Source organism: Entelurus aequoreus, linkage group LG21 (assembly GCF_033978785.1).
Source record: "Entelurus aequoreus isolate RoL-2023_Sb linkage group LG21, RoL_Eaeq_v1.1, whole genome shotgun sequence".
Taxonomy (NCBI): Eukaryota; Metazoa; Chordata; class Actinopteri; order Syngnathiformes; family Syngnathidae; genus Entelurus; species Entelurus aequoreus.
In genome coordinates this window covers 18,106,730-18,133,862 of record NC_084751.1, presented here as the reverse complement: position 1 = coordinate 18,133,862, position 27,133 = coordinate 18,106,730, and the positions used below count along the sequence as shown (strand labels likewise).

The following is a 27,133-nucleotide window of genomic DNA, read 5'->3' as shown; positions in this document are numbered from 1 at the left end:
GCACACTATAAAAGCCCTAGATGTTATGACGTCTTTGGGCAAGCAAGCTGTTTATTTTGTGGGAAAGCGGACGTGAGAACAGGCTGTCCCCACTCAGTCTCAGGTCCGCATTGAGCTGGAGGGGGCGTGGCCTCCAGCTCCGGCTGAATACCAGGAGTTTGTCGGGAGAAAATCTCTGCCGGGAGGTTGTCGGGAGAGGCGCTGAATATCGGGATTCTCCCGCTAAAAACGGGAGGGTTGGCAAGTATGGCGTAGATGTCGATAATGAAAAAAATACAATATATATAATATTATTTTCTTGTGTTTCAAGTACATAGGCCAGACGTGGCCGTCAAAGACGCCGGGGGGGTCTGGTACCGTGTAGTTCCTCGAGCATATACAGGGCTCAAATTTAACAACGGCAACCGCAGCACGTGCCACGACCACCCTCGTCATTGTCCGTAATGCCCTAAAAATTTTACCAGTAAACCCAAAATAAATTTGTAAAAGAACCAAACTTCATGAATGTTTTTTGTGACAAACAAGCACAGTATGTGCTCCAATCTCTCTATCACAAAAAATAGGAGTTGTAGAAATGATTGGAAACTCAAGACAGCAGCATTATGTTCTTTACAAGTGTATGCAAACCTTTGACCACAACTGTATACATACTTATATATAAATGACCACAAGCTAATAATCGTCACTCTGGACTAAACTAAACTAAACTAAACTAGTGATGATGGAGCTGAGAGCAAATATTAATTTTTTAGAATGCTTGCACCCACAGCACGCTGTGTCTTATCAACTTTAATGATGGATTATTGTCCATGGAATGCAGCTGAGATAGGCTCCAGCAACCCCCGCGACCCCAGAAGGGACAAGCGGTAGAAAATGGATGGATGGATGTACAAAAGCACATTTATGTTTTGGTCAACATCAAAGATCAGTTCTGCTACTCATTAGAGGTGAAATAGTACAAAGATTTCAGGTAACAGTCATGATACCTTCTGTGTCGACTTTGTAGCAACATTTAAAACTGTCCGTGTGTTACCAAATTAAAAACCCTGGATGACACACAAGGTGACACAATTACTCAGAGTGAGGGATATAGCATTCAGATCAGGCGCTCCAAATGTCTATCGTTCAGCCAGGGCTGCTTTAAGGAAGAAGATCAATGCTGCCAAATCAGACCATTATAAGAAACTTCAGGATTGCTTAAATAAGTCAGACCCAAGGCAGGTATGGGAAGGTGTCAAAGCAATTACAAACTAAAAAAACAGCTTCTTCCTCAGTGAAAGGCAGCGCCACCTTACCTGAGGAATTGAATATTTTGTATCTCCACTTTGACAAGGAAAACACAGACTCAGCAGTGCCCCCCCTATCCTTTGACGTCACTACCCAGTCCGCAGCCCGCATGAAGTAAGACTCACCTTGTGTAACATCAATCCAAGGAAAGCAGCCAGACCTGATGGCTTTTTGGGCCGTGTGCTTAAGCACTGCTCGGATGAACTGACAGACGTCTTTGCTTCCAGTTTCAATTTGTCACTGTCTACATCCTGGGTCCATGCCTGCTTTAAACTAGCCACACTAATTCCCATCCCCAAACAGGCCAACATCTCATGTCTGAATGATTACAGACCTGTAGTACTCATCTCCAAACCTGCCAGATGCATGGAGAGGCTGATAATGAAACGCATAATCAATCAATCAATCAAAGTTTATTTATATAGCCCTAAATCACGAGTGTCTCAAAGGGCTGCACAAGCCACAACGAGATCCTCGGCTCAGATCCCACATCAGGGCAAGAAAAAAACTCAACCCAATGGGATACAATGAGAAACCTTGGAGGGGACCGCAGATGTGGTCTAATGTATACAAATGAGTTTTAAGATGGAATTAAATGCTTCTACTGAGGTAGCATCTCTAACTGTTACCGGTAGAACATTCCAGAGTACTGGAGCCCGAATATAAAACGCTCTAAAGCCCGCAGACTTTGTTTGGGCTGTGTGAATCACTAATAAGCCGGAGTTCTTTGAATGCAGATTTCTTGCCGGAACATATGGTACAATACAATCAGCAATATAAGATGGAGCTAGACGTTTAGTATTTTATACGTAAGTAGTAAAACCTTAAAGTCATATTTTAAGCGCACAGGAAGCCAGTGCAGGTGAGCCAGTATAGGTGTGATATGATTATTGTCAAAAGTCTAGCAGCCGCATTTTGTACCAACTGTAATCTATAATGCTAGACATAGGGAGGCCCGAAAATAATACGTTACAGTAATCGAGACGAGACGTAACGAACGCATACATAATGATCTCAGCGTCGCTGGTGGACAGAATGGAACAAATTTTAGTGATATTACGGAGATGAAAGAAGGCCATTTTAGTAACACTCCTAATGTGTGACTCAAACGAGAGAGTTGGGGCGAATATAATACCCAGATTCTTTACCGAGTTGCCTTGTGTAACTGTTTGGTTGTCAAATGTTAAGGTGGTATTATTAAATAGGTGCCAGTGTCTAGCAGGACCGATAATCAGCATTTCCGTTTTCTTAGCGTTGGGTTGCAAAAAGTTAGCGGACATCCATTGTTTAATTTCATTAAGACACACTTCCAGGTGACTACAATCCGGCGTGTTGGTCAGCTTTAGGGGCATGTAGAGTTGGGTGTCATCAGCATAACAGTGAAAGCTAACACCGTATTTGCGTATGATGTCACCTAGCGGCAGCATGCAGATGCTGAAGAGTGCAGGGCCAAGAAATGAACCCTGTGGAACTCTGCACGTTACCTTAACATACTCCGAGGTCACATTGTTATAGGAGACACACTGCATCCTGTCAGTAAGATAGGAGTTAAACCAAGACAAGGCTAAGTCTGACATATCAATACGTATTTTGATACGCTCTAATAAAATATTATGATCGACAGTATCGAAAGCAGCGCTAAGATCAAGAAGCAGCAACATGTATGACGCATCAGCATCCATCGTTAACAATAGATCATTAGTCATTTTTGCGAGGGTTGTCTCCGTAGAGTGATTTGCCCTGAAACCGGACTGAAAGGGTTCACAGAGATTGTTAGACGCTAAGTGTTCATTTAGCTGCTGTGCAAAAAATTTTTCGAGGATTTTCTAAATAAAGGGAAGGTGGGACACCGGCCGGTAGTTTACCATGAGGTCAGGATCGAGGTTAGGTCTTTTGAGCAGAAGATGAATAACCGCTTTTTTGAATGCTAGGCGAACAGTGCCAGAGGAAAGTGATAAGTTTAGAATATTTAGCACTGATGGTCCTAAAATTACAAACAGTTCCTTGATAGGCTTCCCAGGAAGTGGGTTAAGTAAACATGTTGTTTGTTTTATCCCATGTACACGCCGCAAGAGAGACACTATGTTGGAGGGCAGTATCCGTCGTATATACATTTGTATCCGTGTTAATAGAACCCAGTTGTAGCTGGGATGCGTTGTTTTTAATCTCCTTTCTAATGAGTTCAATTTTCTTATTAAAGAAATTCATAAAGTCATCTGCCGAGTGGGTGGAGCTACTGGGTGGAGTCCCTTGTTTGGTTAGGGATGCTACTGTACTGAACAAATATTTAGGATTGTTTTTGTTGAAGCGGATGACATTTGAGTAGTAATTAGCTTTAGCTAAGGTAAGCATGCGTTTATAAGTTATTAAACTATCACTCCATGCTTGATGGAAAACCTCAAGTTTAGTCACAAGCCATTTGCGTTCCAGCTTTCTACATGATGGTTTAAGAGCTCTACTTTCTTCTGTAAACCAGGGGGTACGCCTTTTAGGGGCCTTTTTTAGCTTTAGCGGTGCTACACTATCAATGGTGTTGCGCAGGGCGTCGTTAAAGTTGTTAGTGAGGTTATCAATAGAGCCCACATAATTTGGGAATGGCGCTATTACCGAAGGCAGTAGGCCAGCAAGAGTCATAGTTGTGACAGCATTAATGTTGCGGCTGCTAAAGCAGTGTTTATTATTAGCTTGTTGTCAATGAGTCAGAATTTCAAATTTTATAAGGTAATGATCGGACATTACTTTAGTGTACAGGAGTATCATAAATTTGGAGGTGGTGACACCCCGGTCAAGCACTAGAACTATCGTATTACCGTTGCAATGCGTGGGTTCATTTATTAGTTGTGTAAGACCACAGCTATCAATTATAGTCTGGAGCGCCACGCATGGAGGGTCTGATATTCTGGGTATTCATATGGATATTAAAGTCCCCCATTATAATTATATTGTCGGCGTGCGTCACTAGATCAGCGACAAACTCTGAGAATTCACTGAAAAAGTCCAAATAGGGCCCAGGGGGGCGGTAGATAACAGCCAGGTAGAGAGGCAGCGGTGCGACAGCCCTCATAGTAAGCACCTCAAATGATTTATATTTATTACTTAGGTTAGGGGTAAGGTTAATGTTTTCATTGTACAAACCCCGTTTCCATATGAGTTGGGAAATTGTGTTAGATGTAAATACAAACGGAATACAATTATTTGCAAATCCTTTTCAACCCATATTCAATTGAATGCACTACAAAGACAAGATATTTGATGTTCAAACTCATAAACTTTATTTTTTTTTTCCAAATAATAATTAACTTAGAATTTCATGGCTGCAACACGTGCCAAAGTAGTTGGGAAAGGGCATGTTCACCACTGTGTTACATCACCTTTTCTTTTCACAACACTCAATAAACGATTGGGAACTGAGGAAACTAATTGTTGAAGCTTTGAAAGTGGAATTCTTTCCCATTCTTGTTTTATGTAGAGCTTCAGTCGTTCAACAGTCCGGGGTCTTCGCTGTCGTATTTTACGCTTCATAATGCGCCACACATATTCGATGGGAGACAGGTCTGGACTGCAGGCGGGCCAGGAAAGTACCCGCACTCTTTTTTTACGAAGCCACGCTGTTGTAACACGTGCTGTGGCTTGGCATTGTCTTGCTGAAATAAGCAGGGGCGTCCTTGAAAAAGACGGCGCTTAGATGGAAGCATTTGTTGTTCCAAAACCTGTATGTACCTTTCAGCATTAATGGTGCCTTCACAGATGTGTAATTTATCCATTCCTTGGGCACTAATGCACCCCCATACCATCACAGATGCTGGCTTTTGAACTTTGCGTCGATAACAGTCTGGATGGTTCGCTTCCCCTTTGGTCCGGATGACACGATGTCGAATATTTCCAAAAACAATTTGAAATGTGGACTCTTTAGACCACAGAACACTTTTCCACTTTGCATCAGTCCATCTTAGATGATCTCGGGCCCAGAAAAGCCGGCGGCGTTTCTGGATGTTGTTGATAAATGGCTTTCGCTTTGCATAGTAGAGCTTTAACTTGCACTTACAGATTTAGCGACGAACTGTATTTAGCGACAGTGGTTTTCTGAAGTGTTCCTGAGCCCATGTGGTGATATCCTTTAGAGATTGATATCGGTTTTTGATACAGTGCCGTCTGAGGGATTCGAAAGTCACGGTCATTCAATGTTGGTTTCCGGCCATGCCGCTTACGTGGAGTGATTCCTCCAGATTCTCTGAACCTTTTGATGATATTATGGACCGTAGATGTTGAAATCCCTACATTTCTTGCAATTGCACTTTGAGAAACGTTGTTCTTAAACTGTTTGACTATTTGCTCACGCAGTTGTGGACAAACGGGTGTACCTCGCCCCATCTTTTCTTGTGAAAGACTGAGCATTTTTTGGGAAGCTGTTTTTATACCCAATCATGGCACCCACCTGTTCCCAATTAGCCTGCACACCTGTGGGATGTTCCAAATAAGTGTTTGATGAGCATTCCTCAACTTTATCAGTATTTATTGCCACCTTTCCCAACTTCTTTGTCACGTGTTGCTGGCATCAAATTCTAAAGTTAATGATTATTTGCAAAAAAAAAATGTTTACCAGTTTGAACATCAAATATGTTGTCTTTGTAGCATATTCAACTGAATATGGGTTGAAAATGATTTGCAAATCATTGTATTCCGTTTATATTTACATCTAACACAATTTCCCAACTCATATGGAAACGGGGTTTGTATATTATGTGGGGCGGTATTGCTCGGTTGGTAGAGTGGCCGTGCCGGCAACTTGAGGGTTCCAGGTTCGATCCCCGCTTCCGCCATCCTAGTCACTGCTGTTGTGTCCTTGGGCAAGACACTTTACCCACCTGCTCCCAGTGCCACCCACACTTGTTTAAATGTAACTTAGATATTGGGTTTCACTACGTAAAAGCGATTTGAGTCACTAGAGAAAAGCGCTATATAAATATAATTCACTTCCCTTCACTTCATTAGTGCGACCCCCCCACCCCTTTTAAAGGGACGGGCAATATGCACATTCGTATAGTTAGGAGCCGATGCCTCGGTAAGCGGGAAAAGTTTGTCTGGTTTGAGCCAGGTTTCGCTGAGGCCAATGACGTTAAGATTGTTGTCTCTAATAACCTCATTAACTAATAACGTTTTGGGAGACAATGATCTTATGTTTAAAAAGCCCATAGTATAGGTTGTGGGCTGTTTTGAGGATTTTTTGTTAATGTTATCCGTAGAAGTGATATTAATAACGTTACGTTTATTTTGCGTAGTGCACCTTAAATAATTTCGACCATATCTAGGAATTGATATTACGGTAATCTTCAGATTGTTTGCTTGGTGCTGCGGTAAACTGAACGCGTCATAATTTGCCACCTCAGTAGAATGCATGTCCACCTGGCACAGTCACTACAGAAAAAACATTATGTGAGTTGTGTATTATTCTAGTTGAAATGCAATGTGTGCAGGGATTTTCCAGCCTGGCGCTGGTTAGTTCTAGCTTAACTGACTCCTCACCCGGTCAAACAGACAATGTAATTGCCAGTGACTGGGCTTGCTCTAGTGTAGTCAGTCAAATGTGATATAACTAATAATTTATGTTCCTAGACAGAGTGATGGCACCTTCCTGGTTCGGGTGAAGGTCGTCCCTCATCAGCAACCCGGTTTGCCCCAGCAAGAGGGCCAATTATCAATATACGTTAGTCCCTGTTGTCTACAAAAACTAGGCAGCCACTTGTTAAGCGAGACTAATCTGCTATACCTCTCATCATTGCCTCTCACAGTTAGGGGGCCAGAGACAAGTACTCGATGCCTGGACATCTTTCTAGCAAGATTACAAGTCCTAGCTATGTTCCTCTTTGTAATCTCTGACTGTCTCATCCTAGTTTCATTTATTGTGAATAAATTGTGAACAGGAAGTGAACAAAAAGTTTTAGCAACTGTTATGTAAAGAAAAGGGGTAGGATTAAATAAGCTCTGCTTCTTCCTACTCCTTTTCGAACATGTTGAAAAGAGAAACTGGAAATTGTGATGTATCATGTTGTCTGCTCGCATGTTCGAAATAAACTCAAACTCAAACTCAAACTCAAACCTTGGTCTGAACACCATCCTCTGTAACTGGATTTTGGACTTTCTAACTAATCGCACACAGCACGTGAAAATGGGCGAGCACATTTCTGCCACGCTCACTATCAACAGCGGTGCCCCACAGGGCTGTGTGCGTAGCCCTGTGCTCTTCACCCTCCTCATTCATGACTGCATAGCCTCTTCAGCATCCAACCTCGCCTTCAAATATGCCGACAACACCATGGTGCTGGGGCTCATCAGCAACAACAATGAGACAGCATACATTGCAGAGGTGCAACAGCTGGCTTGATGGTGCGATAACACCAACTTGGTTCTCAACACTAACAAAACCAAATAATTAATTGCAGACTTCCGCAGAAAAGGGCAGATGTTCCAAATAAGTGTTTGATGAGCATTCCTCAACTTTATCAGTATTTATTGCCACCTTTCCCAACTTCTTTGTCACGTGTTGCTGGCATCAAATTCTAAATTTAATGATAATTTGCAAAAAAAAATAATGTTTATCAGTTTGAACATCAAATATTTTGTCTTTGTAGCATATTCAACTGAATATGGGTTGAAAATGATTTGCAAATCATTGTATTCCGTTTATATTTACATCTAACACAATTTCCCAACTCATATGGAAACGGGGTTTGTATGTATGTATATATATAGAATAGAATAGAATAGAAAGTACTTTATTGATCCCTGGGGGAAATTCAGCACCACAGTTCGCTCACAATAGACAATAATAATAATAAATAATATAATATATATAATATATTATATATATAATATATAAATAATATAAATATATTCTACATATACTCTACATGTAAGTGCAGTCAAGAAGGAAAATATGCATTGTACAGTCTGATGGCTGCCGGTATGAAGGACCTCCTGTGTCGTTCCGTGTTGCATTTTGGGAGTCGGAGCCTTCCACTGAATCATTCTCTCCGCAAGGTCCGAGTGTAGTGGGTGGGAGGTGTTGTCCATAATGGTTAGGAGTTTTGCTAGACTTCTCCTCTCTGACACCACCGTCAGAGAGTCTAGCTCCACTCCCACCACGTTACTGGCCTTCTCTACCAACTTGTCCAGTCTGTTTGCGTCCCTCGCTCTCAGCCCGCTGCCCCCAGCAGGCCACGGTGTACAAGAAGGCCACCACTAACTCGTAGAACATCTTCAACATCTTTGTACAGACGTTGAAGGATCCTAGCCTCCTGAGGAAGTAGAGGCGGCTCTGTCCCTTCTTGTAGAGTGCCTCAGCGTGTTTTGACCCATTCAGCTTGTTGTCGATGTGTACTCCCAGGTATTTATAATCCTCAACCATGTCCACATCGACCACATCGATATATACATACATACATATATATACATATATGTATGTATGTATATATGTATGTATGTATATATATATATATATATATATATATATATATATATATATATATATATATATATATATATATATATATATATATATATATGTATATATATATATATATATATATACATATATGTATGTATGTATGTATATATGTATGTATGTATATATATATATGTATGTATGTATGTATATATATATATATATATATATATATATATATATATATATATATATATATATATATATATATACTGTATATGTATGTATGTATATATATGTATGTATGTATATATATATGTATGTATATATATATGTATGTATATGTATATATGTATGTATATACAAACCCCGTTTCCATATGAGTTGGGAAATTGTGTTAGATGTAAATATAAACGGAATACAATGATTTGCAAATCCTTTTCAACCCATATTCAATTGAATGCACTACAAAGACAAGATATTTGATGTTCAAACTCATAAACTTTATTTTTTTTTTGCAAATAATAATTAACTTAGAATTTCATGGCTGCAACACGTGCCAAAGTAGTTGGGAAAGGGCATATTCACCACTGTGTTACATGGCCTTTCCTTTTAACAACACTCAGTAAACGTTTGGGAACTGAGGAGACACATTTTTTAAGCTTCTCAGGTGGAATTCTTTCCCATTCTTGCTTGATGTACAGCTGAAGTTGTTCAACAGTCCGGGGGTCTCCGTTGTGGTATTTTAGGCTTCATAATGCGCCACACATTTTCAATGGGAGACAGGTCTGGACTACAGGCAGGCCAGTCTAGTACCCGCACTCTTTTACTATGAAGCCACATTGATGTAACACGTGGCTTGGCATTGTCTTGCTGAAATAAGCAGGGGCATCCATGGTAACGTTGCTTGGATGGCAACATATGTTGCTCCAAAACCTGTATGTACCTTTCAGCATTAATGGCGCCTTCAAAGATGTGTAAGTTACCCATGTCTTGGGCACTAATACACCCCCATACCATCACAGATGCTGGCTTTTCAACTTTGCGCCTATAACAATCCGGATGGTTCTTTTCCTTTTTGGTCCGGAGGACACGACGTCCACAGTTTCCAAAAACAATTTGAAATGTGAACTCGTCAGACCACAGAACACTTTTCCACTTTGTATCAGTCCGTTTTAGGTGAGCTCACGCCCAGCGAAGCCGACGGCGTTTCTGGGTGTTGTTGATAAACGGTTTTCGCCTCGCATAGGAGAGTTTTAACTTGCACTTACAGATGTAGCGACCAACTGTAGTTACTGACAATGGGTTTCTGAAGTGTTCCTGAGCCCATGTGGTGATATCCTTTACACACTGATGTCGCTTGTTGATGCAGTACAGCCTGAGGGATCGAAGGTTACGGGCTTAGCTGCTTACGTGCAGTGATTTATCCAGATTCTCTGAACCCTTTGATGATATTACGGACCGTAGATGGTGAAATCCCTAAATTCCTTGCAATAGATGATTGAGAAAGGTTTTTCTTAAACTGTTCAACAATTTGCTCACACATTTGTTGACAAAGTGGTGACCCTCGCCCCATCCTTTTTTGTGAATGACTGAGCATTTCATAGAATCTACTTTTATACCCAATCATGGCACTCACCTGTTCCCAATTTTCCTGTTCACCTGTGGGATGTTCCAAATAAGTGTTTGATGAGCATTCCTCAACTTTATCAGTATTTATTTCACCTTTCCCAACTTCTTTGTCACGTGTTGCTAGCATCAAATTCTAAAGTTAATGATTATTTGCAAAAAAAAAAAATGTTTATCAGTTTGAACATCAAATATGTTGTCTTTGTAGCATATTCAACTGAATATGGGTTGAAAATGATTTGCAAATCATTGTATTCCGTTTATATTTACATCTAACACAATTTCCTAACTCATATGGAAATAGGTTTTGTACATACAGTGTATATATATATATAGCAATATATTTGTATAAGTTATTTATTTAAAAATGTATATACAATTATACTATTATAATATTGCCCCTAGTCTGTGAATGTGAGTTGTGATTGTATATCTATCTGTTTAATGGATGTATTTGTATGTACACATATATATGTTCATTAAGCCTGCTTTTTTTTTTTTGCTCAAAGCAGCTACCAAGCCAAAATGTTTGGACAGCCTTGATGTACATACTGTACATACATTACATGCTGTTGGGTAAATTATATGAATGGAACCAGAAAAGCACTCCTAAATGTAAACAATCCTTTAAAAAATCCTAAATCTAAACAGTGATACGGATCAACCCCTAAAGTTGACTCACTTTCTTACATTTCCTTAAAGTGTCATCAAAATCCACCCATTAATTGTCTTTGTTATGTTTCTAACTAGCAGACAGACAGACAAATACACAAACTCCTGGCAGAGGTAATTAATTGAAGGATAAATGAAGTCGCTATGTCCGCGCGAGTTTGTTTTATTTGACTGTCGGTTAGAAACGAGCTGCAAGAAGGTTCATTCACTTTTTGCATTAGTCTCAGCCGCTGGGCGCTTTTGTTTTACAGTGAAATAATATCAAGGGAGTGAACCCTCCTGTCAGTCATCCACGCTTGTTGTCTCTGTGGGGGCCGGAGCTGCTACCATGCACACACACACACAAACAAATTCTCCCATAACGTTTGTAGTTATGTAACTAACTAACTGACAAAAACCTGCTATAATAAGGAAATAGTTTGCTTAATAAAAATACAAAGTATAGAACTGTTGTTTCTGAACGTTTGTAGTTATGTAACTAACTAACTGACAAAACCCTGCTATAATAAGGAAATAGTTTGCTTAATAAAAATACAAAGTATAGAACTGTTGTTTCTAAATGGTACCCTTAAATCAAGGGTTTTCCAAAGACCCCTATATAATCCTCAGACTAATGTATAGGAATAAAACAATTCTGCCATCTGTACTAAATGCCATAAAAATGAGAAGGAATTCAACCATAACATTTCAACCTCAGCTCCAACTTTAGCCCTTTTATTTCAACTAGTTTGTTTTTAAAGGGCTGCATAAATAAAGTTGGTATGGTATGGTAACCTGAGTACTTCAGACCAGTTTCTTACTAATTTACTGAAACAAAATTAGAATTTCAAGCATACATTTTTAAGCTTGCATGAAATAAAGTATAAGAAGACTGGAACAGTGCAAATAAAGCACTTTATTTCAAGGGGGTCATATACAATTTTTTTCTACTTTCAAATCACTTCATTGTGGTAACATTATGTTAAATTAGGTTATTGGTGAATTTTTTTTTACAGATTTTATTTTACATATCATTTTCAAGCCGCTTTCTGACCCTCTCTTCAGGATGCGCCGTTTTGTGGGCGGTCTTATTTACGTGCCGAAGTCCTTTTCCAGGCCAAGTCCCCTTTTCCTGTGTCTCCACTAGGTCTCGGCCGATATTCGATAAGTAAATTAACCAACGATAAATTAAAATGAACGTCGATACGTTTTCCAGCGTTGATAAATCGCCATGTGCATGCTTCAAGAGCATTCACGCTTTTCGTCGTTTTTAGCGGCTACGCACGTTTGTACCATAGCGGAATGAAAAGAAGGGGGTTAATTATTTTAGAATTATATAAGTGTTATTGACTCTTTGTGAAGCGACGCCGGGCCACTGGCCCGTTAACCTCACACAGTGCAACTTGCTAGCATGTAGCAGCTAACATGGACACAATTATCACAAAACCAAATTCCACCACACCAGTGTGGGAATAGTTCAGTGTAAACTTTTGAACAAGATGAGCCTACTATCAAGACCGAGAAGCCAGTTTGCCAAAGGTGCGCGACTACAACAACACCCACTTGAAATACAACCACTCGACAGTCCAAACTCACATGGCACTCATTTCATGTTTGGTGAAGAAGCCAGGTGACAGATCTGTCTAAACAGTGCAAAATAGTATGCGCTTACAGAAAGTGGGGTTAAATACATCGTCAGAGACATGCTGCCATTAAATACTGTTATAAAACTAGCATTTTTTTAAAGTGCTGTCATGTTGTCATGTCATGTTGGTGTTCCTCACTCGGAATCTGCCAAACGTAATTTTGCTTTTCATATGACCTGTTAATATATCTGTCTAAACTGTAGTATATTGTTACTCTGCACTTTTGTTTAAAACGTCCTAACTTGATTGTCAATTAAGTAATGTACAACTCTGCCTCTGCCTACGTGTTCAATATTGAACTGCAACTTTGTTTAATACTTTATTTAGCTATTTTATTTATTGTTATGTTTGTGTATAATTGAGCCCACCCCCAATCTCCTCAAGATATTGTATTGCTTTTAGTTGTAATTTTTATCCAAGTGCAAAATTTTGCTAAAAGACAAAGAATATTTTATTGTCATTTGTTTGTTTTATTTAACTTTGAGATTTAAACATTTTCATTTGAATCACAACATTAAAATACACAAGAAATACACGTTTATTGTATTTTAAAAGGGTATACATGCATTATTTTTATGTATTATCATTAAATTAATGGTTAATTTGGTCTCATATAAATCATGGCAGTAATATCGTTTGTCAGCAATAATTTGTTGGTCAATATATTGTTAGCCCAGGCCTAGTCTCCACTCCGTCAACCATGTTGTAGTTTTTAGCGCTTCAATATTGAGTCAACAGACAGATACGTATAAGTTAGAACTATATGATTTTTTGTATTCGAAATGGAATGAAAACAACCGAGGATACAAGTGCAAGTATAAGCAAGTCTGCCCCACAAAAGAAATAGAGAAAAATAAGGAACTTAGTGACTACATTGTCAGACTACGATGCCGGACTCACGGAAAGCTCTTCAGGTAAACCTCTATCATGTATGCCGATATCCGCCGACGTCACCAATAGTAAAACGTGACAATTCCAAACGGCTCGTTTGGAGGAAGTATGAAGGCAAGATTGCCTCCATGGTTTTTTGTGAGGGATGCATTTTCGGGACTTATGCAGATCCCAAATACACAGAAACAAGTACCAATAGGTAAAAAAAAAGTTGGTTTGGCAAAACCTTAAGCCTTAGTAAAATAAAGGTTGAGGGAAGACTGCTATGGAAGCATTGCCTCTCTAACCAGAACCAGAAATTATCCTGCTAACTAACACAACACTCCATAATTTTCCAATTTAAGCTGATTTTTGTTTTGCTTTGTTATATTTTTTTGATAAGACTGTATTGAATAGTGTTACTTATGTTTATTGATTGTGTTCATTGTGCCTTTTCCAGACATTACTTTCTTCACGTTACCAATTGGTTATAGTCTTACGGCTTTGGGTTGGACAACTACCTGTTGTATGGTGTTTTCATATGGAAAGAGATTTTTTTTAAACGTGGAATGAGATTTTTTTTTTAGGTGTTCCAGAGTACGAAAAATGTATTAAAAAAATATCAGTGTGTCTGTTGCCATCAGAAAACAAGTGTAGTTTCCTAGCGCTTCAAGATGCAATCTGGTGCTGTCCTCCCAAGACTGATCGTAACAATCCCTTTATAATTGCTGACAATGCATCATGTGCTGGTTGAAAAAGTTGGGTTCACAAGTAATGCTGCAGACTGTCATGCAGAAATCACAAATGGGATGTGCATTATGTTATGACTGTCAGAGCGGAGAAGGGGGGTGCATAGCTAAGAGAGGGAGGGAGAGCGAGCTCGAGAGAGGGAAAGGGAGGTAGGGGGAGGGGTTTGTTTATCTCTGTTGTGTTTTCTGACGGTAACAGCGCCTCCAGCGCCCACGGGTGGGGGATGTATAAGACAAAAGACCTGGTCATGGCGCGTGCAAAAGAGGTAACGGGGGTGATCGAGGTCCGATATGAACGACTAAGTGGGACAGACGGATAGAGGCAGAGTGTCTGTCAGTCGTCTGAACAATGAACGCGCTGTGGTCGCTGCCGGCAACACATCGTCACAGCAACAGAAGCCAGAGGGGTGCGCACTGAGTGGGAATGTGGAAGTGGGAGAAAGCGAGGGGAAGATTGAGAGATATTTTTTTTCTGTTTGTTTGTGTGTGTGTGTGTACTTTTTGGTGTAATCACATGCATTTATGTTAGACATTTGTGTTAGACTGACACCATGATCTTCTGTAACCATCTAGGTGAATACAAGAAGGATGAGCTGCTGGAGGCAGCAAGGTGAGTACCAGATGCTCTTTTGTTTTCTTTCCTCCTCGCCGCTACCTCATGTAGCTTCCTATAACTTTGTGGCATCCATGCATGTCTCTCCTCCATTTGATTCTTTGCCGCCTTCACATCCCTTCATCTTTGTTGCATCCTCCCTTCCTCCATAGATTATTTTTATTGCTCCCTCTTTTCAACCATCCCTCCACCTTTTCCCTTTTTGTCATCCGTCTGCTATGAAATGAATTCTTTGTTGTTTGTTCTTTGCATTGATGTTATGCTTTTTCATGGTTTACTAATACATGCATGAAGGAACTTAATTGAACATTACTGCCAATAATAATTTTAAGTTACCAAAATAAAATGCAAGATTTAGACAAGGATTTATTGTTGTTTGAAGGATTAAATCGGACAGGCAAGACATGGCAAGTTTATTTATAGAGCACAATTTGTACATAAGGCAATTCAATGTGCTTTACAGAAAATTAGAAGACAACATTAAAAATAAAATAATCATAAAACTAATCAATTCAAATTAAAATCACAAAATACAATCATCATAGAAAATTAAAAATTAAATTTGAAATCAAATAGTGTAGATAAAATACTACCAGCTCCTCACATGCACAATTAAATACAATTGTGTTCAGCTTAGATTTGAACATTGCCAACGTTGAGGCCTGTCTCACAACTTCAGGAAGACTATTCCTGATTTTAGGAGCATAAAACTGAAACACAGCCTCTACCATGTTCCGTCCTGACTCCGGGCACCAGCGGGAGACCACTCCCTGAGGTTCTCAGCGCTCGTGATGGTTCAGATGGTTCTAACATGTCAGAGATGTACTTTGGCACAAGACCATGACAAGACTTGTTCTCAAATAGAGCTGTTTTAAAGTCTATTTTCTGAGCATCAGGAAGCCAGTGCAGTGACTTGAGCACTGGACTAATATGGTCATATTTCCTGGTTCTAGTCAGGACTCGAGCAGCAGCATTTTGAATATACTTCATCTGCTTTACAGCTTGTTTAGAGAGCCCAGTGAGAAGGCCATTAAAGTAGTTTAACCTGCTTAAGGCATGGATTTGTCTTTCTAAGTTTGACTTACACATTATTCCTATGATTTTCGCATAGTTTTTTTGGTGGTAAAAAAACTGCTGATGTTATTGTGGCTGTTAAAGTTCAAGTCTGAGTCCATTATTACTCCCAGATATTTAACCTGATTATCAGGTTTCAGGGAGAGAGTCTCAAAGTAACTAATAATAGTTTCTCTTTCCTTCTGTGGGCCAAAGACAATGATTTCAGATTTGTCTGAGTTCAGCTGAAGAAAATTGTTTTGCATCCACACACTGATCTGTACGATGCAGCAACAAAGTGAATCAACAGACCGACATTCACCTGCCGTCAGTGGCACGAAGATCTGAGTGTTATCTGCATAGTTGTGGTAGGACACACTAACGCTGCGTATTAGCTGGCCTAGTGGCAGCATGTACAAGTTGAACAATAGGGGTCCCAGAACCGAGCCCTGAGGAACCGCAAAGGTCATAGCTATTTGGTCAGAGACACAGTTAACAACTCCAACAAAGTATTTCCTGTGATCAAGATAGGACTTGAACTAGTTAAGAGCAAAACCCGCTCCCACCCGGTTTTCTAACCTCAATAATAAGATAATATGGTCAACCGTGTCAAAGGCAGCGCTCAGGTCCAGCAGAACCAAGACTGAGACTTTTCCTGTGTTTGTGTTCAGGCGAATTTAATTTGTCACCTTGATCAGTGCTGCTTCAGTGCTGTGGTGGGGCGTAAAACTTCATTGGAAAGTATTAAACACATTGTTATGCAGGAGAAAGTCACTAACCTGTTGGTAAAGCTGGCAAAAAATGGCAGGTTTGATTTGAACCGATATGTGTTCAGTACTGTGGCATCAAGATTACTCTTTTTTTAGGAGGGGCTTAATGACAACAGTTTTAAGGCATTTGGAAATGTTCCAGTCTGAAGTGAGATGTTAACTAGATGAGTGTTAACAAACTGCTCAGCACATAGTTTGGAAATCTATTGGGTAACTCATCAAGGCAGCATGTTGATGGACTTAAAGTAGACTGTGAATGATTTCTTCAACTGTTTTGTCAGTGACATGAGTGAATGTGCTAGCTCTAGTTGTCTTGCTGCCTGCAGAGTGGCTATATATAGCTATATATATATATAGTGGGGCGGTATAGATCGGTTGGTAGAGTGGCCGTGCCAGCAACTTGAGGGTTGCAGGTTCGATCCCCGCTTCCGCCATCCTAGTCACTGCCGTTGTGTCCTTGGGCAAGACACTTTATCCACCTGCTCCCAGTGCCACCCACACTGGTTTAAATGTAACTTAGATATTGGGTTTAACTATGTAAAGCGCTTTGAGTCACTAGAGAAAAAGCGCTATATAAATATAATTCACTTCACTTCACTTCACTATTTGTTTTCCAGGATTTATAGCATTTTTTAATGCCTTGAACTTTAGCATGAAAGAATATTGCAAACTCATCGCACTTTGATGTAGAAATGAGTTCTATTGGAAGTGAAACAGGAGGGTTTGTTAATCTGCTAACCGGACACGAGAGTTGTTACATGTGATGTCTTTAGAGAAATATTTTCCCTTGTTCTACGCAAAGTCGGGTTGAACACATTTAACTTTTCTTTGTAAATCTTATAATGAGCTTGGAGCTTTGAAATGCGGCATTTCCATTTGGCATACTTGCCAATCTTGAGCCCTCCGATTTCGGGAGGTGGGGGGGTTTGCGTGGTCGGGAGGGTGAGGCCGGGGGCGTGGCTGGGGGCAGGGGGCGTGGTTAAGAGGGGAGGACTATATTTACAGCTAGAATTCACCAAGTCAAGTATTTCATATATATATATATATATATATATATATATATATATATATATATATATATATATATATATATATATATATATATATATATATATATATATATATATATATATATATATATATAAATAAGAAATACTTGACTTTCAGTGAATTCTAGCTATATATATATATATATATATATATTTATTTTATTATATATATATACATATAAATAAAATAAATACTTGAATTTCAGTGTTCATTTATTACTCTGGAATCTTCCATCTCTCCCTAGCATGGCCCAAAACCGATCAATCCTTGCTTCCTAAGGAAGATCACACTTCCAAGCACTTGGTTGTCCACTACTTCTTCCCGGAGGCCATCCAGGTCCAATCGCAGCTGCGGCTTGGAATTTACAAGCGTATTTCTTCATCTTACTCGTCGTCGGCGTCGCCACGGCTGTATCTTCCTCATTCTTCTGCTTCATCTCCTTGTTGTGTGCGCAGTTGTGCACTCTCTAAAAGCCGTAGATGTTATAACGTGATTGGGCAGGCACGCTTTTTATATTGTGGTAAAGCGGACGTGAAAACAGGCTGTCCTCACTCAGGTCCGCATGGAGCTGGAGGGGGCGTGGCCTCCAGCTCCGGCTGTAAATCGGGAGATTTTCGGGAGAATATTTGTCCCGGGAGGTTTTCGGGAGAGGCGCTGAATTTCGGGAGTCTCCCGGAAAATTCGAGAGGGTTGGCAAGTATGCCATTTGGCTCTGCAGCACACCATCTTTAATTTCTTCATGGCGCGATTGGTGCTTTTTGCCTACTTTTAACCATTCTAACCTTGACAGTAGCAATGGTATCTAAAATATTTACAGCACTTGACAGGTCATCGACATTAGACTACAGGGTGTTTTTGAACAGTAACCTTTTCACAAACTGTGTCCGTATACTGTTATCAATGAGTCTTCCCCGAACAACCACAGACCTAACTGCCGGTTTGGGTTTAACAAACAAGTTGAAGAAAAACACAAAAATGATCTGATAAAGTAGCATCGATAACATTGACGTTTGAGATAGCAAGACATTTAGTAATGATCAGATTAAGAGTGTCACCTCTGCTGTGGGTGGGCCCGTTTGCATGCTGAGTTAAACAAAACATTTCAAGGAAAGCACTGAGTTCTTTAGTATACCTTTGGCTACATCCACATGCAAATGTAGGTCCACTGTGATGACTTAACAGTCAAAATTAGTGCACATAAATGAAAGTAATTCGTAAAATCATCAATAAATGCATTAAAATGTTGTGGTGGTTTCTAAAAAGTAAGGGTGTAACGGTACGTGTATTCGTATTGAACCGTTTCGGTACGGGGGGGTTGGTTTGGAACGGTGGTACACCGAACGAGTTTCCACATGGACATATTAAGTAGTGCACCGCACGTTGTGTAAACAATGAACACCAAGGCACAACACACGGCAGGCTAGCAATGATCGGTCTATTACAAAATGCAAAAAGCCAGAGCTGGAAGACCCTCCTGCCTCGTAAAGATCTCCCGTTTGGGAACATTTTGGCTTCGCGGTGCGATACAACAATGGATAACATCGCTTCAACAAAGATAAAGACGAGCATCGTGCAAACACCGCATTCAAGCAGCCTCTCCTCGGCGAGTCAGGCAGGGTTAAAGCAATAACAAATGCCTTTGGTGTTTTTATAGCAGCAGATTTAGGACCATATTGCATTAAAAACTAGATTTTGACCAACTTCTACGGTGGAAGAACAATGAGCCCATATATCCTCGTACTACCAAGTTAGCCAGGCACTACCTCGCCATACCTGTTACCTCCGTGCCCAGTGAAAGGGTATTTTCCACAGCTGGAGACATTTTAACTGCAAGCAGGTCTGCTCTTTCTGCAGACAATGTGGATAAACTGATTTTTCTGGCAAAAAACATGACAATTGAGTGAAAGTCACCAGGGTTAAAGGCTGGGGGGGAAAAAGAAAAGTTAATCTGAGGCTGAGTTGACTTGAAACTGTTTAATGTTGCACTTTTTGTATGTAGAAGAAAAGTTTTGTCATTTTATTTAATCTGAGCAACAACTTGAAGCAGTTTAATGTTGCACTTTATATGTGGAAATGTTGTACTTTATATGTAGAAAGGTTTTGTTAAGAAACCAATTCTGAGCCTCATCTTATTTATAATAAATGATAAATGGGTTGTACTTGTATAGCGCTTTTCTACCTTCAAGGTACTCAAAGCGCTTTGACCTTTTACAGTATTTCCACATTTACCTATTCACACACACATTCACACACTGATGGCGGGAGCTGCCATGCAAGGCGCTAACCAGCAGCCATCAGAGGCAAAGGGTGAAGTGTCTTGCCCAAGGACACAACGGATGTGACTAGGAAGGTAGAAGGTGGGGATTGAACCCCAGTAACCAGCAACAATCCGATTGCTGGCACAGCCACTCTACCAACTTCGCCACGCCGTCCCTATTTAGTTTTTATTTTATATATGTTGACTGCATTAACCCTGGCAATCGACCCTGTATGTTATTGTTAAGCTTAACATTCATGACTGCCTGCTGTTGCACTGATCAGCCTAGTGGTGGCTCACATCCATCACACACAGAGCTATTTTAAAGCAATGTTAAAAGGATAAAGCCATTGTTTACAAATGTTGGTAAATAAATAACCAGAAAATGTATATTTTGTTGTTTTCTTACTGTACCGAAAATGAACCGAACCGTGACCTCCGTGAGGTACGTACCGAACCGACATTTTTGTGTACCGTTACACCCTTACTAAAAAGTGATATAGAGTTTGGATGATTGTTTTATCTCCATTTTGAATGACACATAATCAAATGATGAAAAAACGCTAAATTACAATTTATGGCTGTGAATATTCTCCCTGAATATGGCACAAATGCCCCCATTCCTTTGGTTTTATGTCTCAAACCCATAGTTGAAGTGAGGTGGAGTAGTTTCAATCATAACTGCATTTACTGTGTTTTTGTGGCGACATGTCTCAGTTAAAAACATAACATTGTGATTGTAAGCGGGAATAAAATTATTAATTAAAAAATATTTTTTACCTAAAAGTCTGACATTAGGTCTTGCGTGTTTGAGATTAGGTAGTTGCACTTGTCATTGTGTTCTTCAAAGAATGTGAATCACATTTCTCTGATCAGTTAATATGTCCGTCTTTTAACTAATATATGTGCTTGGATAGTAGTTACTGTTTTAGAAGAGAGCACTTCTTTTTTGGGCCTCTGGTTGATGTGATGTTGATCAGTGCAGAGGCCTTTAGCATGCTAGACAACAGCATTGACATTGTTGGGAGCAACAGCTGGCGAGGGCCAAACTCGTAGAGTTTTGACTAATTTAATTGAATTGAATAGGAAGAGAGAGAGGGACGCAATGTTTTTTTGTTGACGGAATCCTTGATCGCGCAATGTCCACAGTAAGGGGAATCATTTTACCAAGCTCTCAGATGGTCAAGCAGGTGATTGTGATGGTGATGGTGGAGAGAAAGACAGTGAAGCATCTCTGGAGGGTGTAGATGCAGCAGGCGGAATCCAGGTTTGTGGTGAAGGAGATGATGATGGAGGACTTGCTGCATCAGACTCATTTGTTTAGGATTTTGGTAGGCCTGGGGGATATAACGATTTTATCGATACAAAAAGAATTTTAAAAAAAATTCTCTCCTCTTGCATACTTCCTTAGCAGCACACCTAGTAAAACATGGCTAATGCTAACGACAGCAAGACATTTGTTCCAAAGAAAAGAAAAGTGATGTCAGCACTTTGGTTTTGTGGCAACAGGCATGTTTAAAAACCGCAGCAGCACAACAAACAAATTAAACCAAAGCCTCCAGTGCAGGAAATACAAGTACTTTACAAGGTGAACAAGACCGCAACAACAAACAAGCTTTAGCTAAAAATCAGCTTATTGTGGAGGAATCATTGATACCATATATGTATGATAGTCATCGTTCTGATGTAACGTAACATGCTACTTTTGATGTGGTTTTATGTAAACACGACAGCGTCGGAACCACAGCAAGTTCAATGCAGGAAATACATTTTTTGATAATTAAAGCAACTACCAGCACTAATCACAAAAATTAATTTGATATCAAAACAGCCGTCCCGCGATCCCGAGATGGACAAGCGTTAGAAAATCATACACAGCAGATAACAAACGAACACACACATACACCCTACTATTATCTATAAGGGAAACAATTAATGATTGAAGTAACAAGCTTCAGCTTGCAACCCAAACAATACCCCCTTTGTGGACCAAAAGATATGACAGCCTTGGAAGCACATTCAATCTCTTTATTAACTATTGCTAACAAAATCCTGTGAAAACATTCAACAGAGCTGCCGTAGCTGCCAACAAACTGCCGCTGGTACGCTAACAAACACAACTGAGCTAATGCTCCTCTGTCTAGGTGCTGACGCTACACTTCAATTGACTGCTCTAATATGAAACTTCTCTCAACTGCAGAAGCCAGCAATTTGAAGTTTTTTTAAATGTATTTTTAAGTTACACATTCATTAATTTACTTAGAAATTAATTATATTTATGAAAGAGTATTCTTTTTTTAGTAATTCAATTACTTTTTCGGTAAAGTAACAAGTAACTACTTTTTTAAAGTAATTTTCCGAAAACTGATAATGATATTATGTATGTTGTGAAAGAAGCATAGTTAAGAACAGGGGTCTCAAACTCAATTTGCCTGGGGGCCACTGGATGCAGAGTCTGGGTGAGGCTGGGCCGCAAGAAAAGATTTCTTAAATATTTTTTTTTTAAATGTCTTTATTTTTATTTTCAACACAAAATAAAATCAAAATATGAATGAACAAAATGAGAATTAAGTAAATAAATCACTCATAAGTAATAACAAGAGAGGAGAAGTCTAGCAAAACTTCTAGCCATTATGGACAACACCTCCCACCCACTACACTCGGACCTTGCGGGGAGAATGAGCATGTTTGGTGGAAGGCTCAGACTCCCAAAATGCAACACGGAACGACACAGAAGGTCCTTCATACTGACAGCCATCAGACTGTATAATGCATATGTTCCTTGACTGCACTTAAATGTAGAGTATATGTAGTATATGTAGAATATATTTATATTATTTATATATTATATATATAATATATTATATATATTATATTATTTATTATTATTCTTGTCTATTGTGATCAAACTGTGGTGCTGAATTTCCCCCAGGGATCAATAAAGTACTTTCTATTCTATTCTAACAATAATAATTCGATTTCTCTAGTCAGCAACAATGTATACACATTGGCCCGCGGGCCGCATGTTTGAGACCCCTGGTTAAGAACAATGACTAAAGCGGTCGCTCTGCACACCGCCAAGATGTGTGAATGAAAAAGCCCGAGTTTATCCACTTGACTTACTGAAACTGTAGTCTCCTCAATGATTTACTTGATTATGTATTTGCACACTGTGTGTAATACTACATTTCATTTGCAGAATTATTTGATTCAAAACAGAAGTTTTAAGTTTTCAATTTATTAATCTCCATACTGGAGATAATTATTTATTTGCATGCAATGTGCAATACTACTTTTTTTTTTTTACAGAATATTTTATTCAAGACAGAAGTATTGCTTCCCAGAGGAAGCGCTTAATTTAGTTCTTTTAAAACTATTCCATAAAAAGCACAATATATATCTGGTCTAAAAAGAACAACATCAATCAAATTAGAATTTTGCTCAGAGTAAGATGCAGTGTATGCAGTGTCATTTCAAACTACTAGTTTGAAATGACAATTTTTGTCTAATAAAAGAAAAACTTTTATTTCTGTCATTTGTATTTAATGGTTAGGTAAATATGAAAAAAATCGCAAATCAAATTTTTTTAGAAAATGTTGAGGTTTTATTTTTAAGCAATATCACCCACCCAGAGGTGCTGCTGTGGTTGTTGTGGCTGAGTCCTTTGCTGGGTTCCTAGGTGGCAGAGGAGTACTTCTTCCGCTCCACTTCTCTTCCCTCTGTGGCAGCATAGGATCCCGTCCAGCCCTATTCTGCGTGGAGGAGGTTATCCGTTAGCCGTCTCACTCCACCTCTGTTCAGATGTGGGCCTTTCCCTTGAAACAGATCTTTTTTGCCAGAAGAGATTAACGTTGTTAATAAAATGCAGTCCTCTGGACTTAGAGACTTTGGACAGCCATGTATTCAGCTGTAGCAGCCTGCTGAATTTGTTTATCCTGCTGTCGATGTTTGGGAGAGGTCCACTGATAAGTGTAGATATTTCCACTTTATCGACACTCTCAAAGAGTTTATTAAAGTCTTTCCTCAGTGAAAGCACAGATCATTTAATATGATCTAATTATGGTACATCAGAGGTCCATACACATTGAATAAGGAAAATGATTTTTGATGGTGGCCACTAGACTTATGCAGAGGTTAGCTAAAATAAAAAGAGTCAGCACAATAAAGTGTACAACGTTTGATATTTGTATTATTTATTTGTTGTTACTTCTGCCTTGTAGTTGCTTGTTTAGATGTCTATAGCGTCTTTTAGGTGTGTACACTTACTTGGTCTCTGAGTTTTTCAGTACCTAGTGATATTGAATATGCTTCACCCATAAATACATGTAAATCGTTCAAATAAAATATATATAGAAAATATATATGCTAAATCAGAATTGCGGTGTTATTTTTGTAATCAATGCTATCACACCAATGTAATGTAGTAATTTAAAATGTTAGATTCCAAAAATGCAATGCAGTATATAATGACTAATTTACAAAAAATAATATTTTTGTCCCACCTTGTCTATACATAAGGACACATTTGGCATGTTTGGCCAGACATGTTATTGTTGCAGGAAGTGTGTGTGTGTGCGCGCCTGTGTGTGTGCGTGTGTGTGCGTATCTCATGTCTGATTGACTGTGGGTGGGTGAGCTCTCACCTCTCTCCCAGTTGATCACACACACAATCGCGCACAGCTGTTCCTCAGTGTATTATGAGGTCAGCAGGCTCTGAACTCTGAACTCAACAGTGGTTCTCACAGCTGAGCCACTGACTGACCTCGCTAATACGGTTCTAAACATTTTTGTAGGGGACTTTTTTAATAGTTTTTAGCAACATAACTCCCACACATGGCTTGTAAGATAAGATAGCATTGTTTTTCTTATTTGGGTTGATTTTGGCCCATATACTGTAGCTGCACAGTTGCATGTAATTATTAGTGTCAGCTTATAAAATGGTTCTATTTAATTAGCTGACAACAAATGATCTAGTCATGTGGATTTGTCTCAGTCATTCTGTTCAGGGTAGTACAATGTGACAAATTTACTCGCAAATGCACAAAATAGACCGTGCGACTTGAAAAAAAACTTGTCGCACATGTGCGAATAGGAATTTCAAAACTTTCATCGCATTTTGCTCATAAAATAAATCAAATTTGATAATTGTACAGTAAAATGTTCGTCCATTTGTATAGCATGTTTGACATAAACTTAAAACATAACCAAATGGACAAGTGATTGACGCCGAAGTGTCACTGATCACTATGTGTGCGTCCCTCCCACCTGCACCATGCACAGAGGGGAGCTCACACACTCAGTCTTCCAATACGGAAGAATCAAGGTCTTCGGTGAAGGAATTGGTCAATAAAAGACAACGTTTTTTTCACAACCCTAAAAACTGACACAAACTGCACTGCGTGCTAGTAACTATGAGGATCGGAGGGAACATTGAACAGCAAATTAATGACTGAAGTGGCAAACTTGCCATCCAAACAATACCCAGTTTGTTGGCAAGAACATACAGCCATGGAAGCACATTCAATCTATCTATTAAGCAGAGGTATCACAAACCAGTGAAAGATTCATTCAGAGCTGACAAACTGTCGCTGGTCGCCTGCTAAGCTAACAAAAACAGCTCAAGATAAAATGCTTGTGAGACTCAGACTGAGCATGGACTCACTGACGTCACACATCACTAGGCACCTTTTAAAGGCACACACACATACGCACACACTGCTCTCATCTATACTTTATATAAAACTTATGTCAACTGCATTATGCCAGATATTATATATATTTTTAAAGTAACGCATTAATTACTTTCCCCAGTAATTAATTACATTTATTAAAGAGTAACTACGTTAGTAATTTAATTACTTTTTTGATAAAGAGTAACTATAATTAATTACTTATTGAAAGTAATTTTCAGAACACAGCCTCTCACACAGCATCATGAAGTTGGCAGGTTGATGTTCTTGCTAAAATACACTATATTGCCACAAGTATTTGGCCACCTGCCTTGACTCGCATATGAACTTGAAGTGCACCTTTTGCAGCTGTTACAGCTTCAACTCTTCTGGGAAGGCTGTCCACAAGGTTGCGCAGTGTGTTTATAGGAATTTTCCACCATTCTTCCAAAAGCGCATTGGTGAGGTCACACGCTGATGTTGGTCGAGAAGGCCTGGCTCTCAGTCTCCGTTCTAATTCATCCCAAAGGTGTTCTATCGGGTTCAGGTCAGGATTCTGTGCAGGCAAGTCAAGTTCATCCACACCAGACTCTGTCATCCATGTCTTTATGGACCTTGCTTTGTGTACTGGTGCACAGTCATGTTGGAAGAGGAAGGGGCCCGCTCCAAATTTTTTGTGGTTGGGGGCGGGGGGCGTGGTTGGGGGCGTGGTTATTTACGGCTAGAATTCACCAACTCGAGGATTTCATATACAGTATATATATATATGTATATATATATATATATATGAAATACTTGACTTTCAGTGAATTCTAGCTATCTATATATATATATTAGAGATGTCCGATAATATCGGCAGGCCGATATTATCGGCTGATTAATGTGTTAAAATGTAATATCGGAAATTATCGGTATCGTTTTTTTTATTATCGGTATCTTTTTTATTTTATTTTTTTATTTTTATTTTTTTAATTAAATCAACATAAAAAACACAAGATACACTTACAATTAGTGCATCAACCCAAAAAACCTTCCTCCCCCATTTACACTCATTCACACAAAAGGGTTGTTTCTTTCTGTTATTAATATTCTGGTTCCTACATTATATATCAATATATATAAATACAGTCTGCAAGGGATACAGTCCGTAAGCACACATGATTGTGCGTGCTGCTGGTCCACTAATAGTACTAACCTTTAACAGTTAATTTGACTCATTTTCATTAATTACTAGTTTCTATGTAACTGTTTTTATATTGTTTTACTTTCTTTTTTATTCAAGAAAATGTTTTTAATTTATTTATCTTATTTTATTATTTAAAAAAAAACAAAACCTTATCTTCACCATACCTGGTTGTCCAAATTAGGCATAATAATGTGTTAATTTCACGACTGCATATATCGGTTGATATCGGTATCGGTTGATATCTGTATCGGTTGATATCGGT

At 39.2% G+C, this 27,133-nt stretch overlaps 1 protein-coding gene across 6 annotated transcripts in view; it reads left to right on the top strand.

Annotated features, from left to right (window-relative positions):
• LOC133638459 (poly [ADP-ribose] polymerase tankyrase-1) overlaps nt 1-27,133 on the top strand; it is a 312,114-nt gene that overhangs the window by 126,779 nt on the left and 158,202 nt on the right. For 5 of the 6 annotated variants that reach the window (XM_062031088.1, XM_062031089.1, XM_062031094.1 and 2 more), the window contains one exon: nt 14,847-14,883. In XM_062031088.1, the coding sequence (XP_061887072.1) occupies nt 14,847-14,883 (37 nt within the window). Of the gene's footprint in view, nt 1-14,496; nt 14,681-14,846; nt 14,884-27,133 lie in introns of those variants that run through there. The other variant, XM_062031095.1, reaches the window with a different exon arrangement.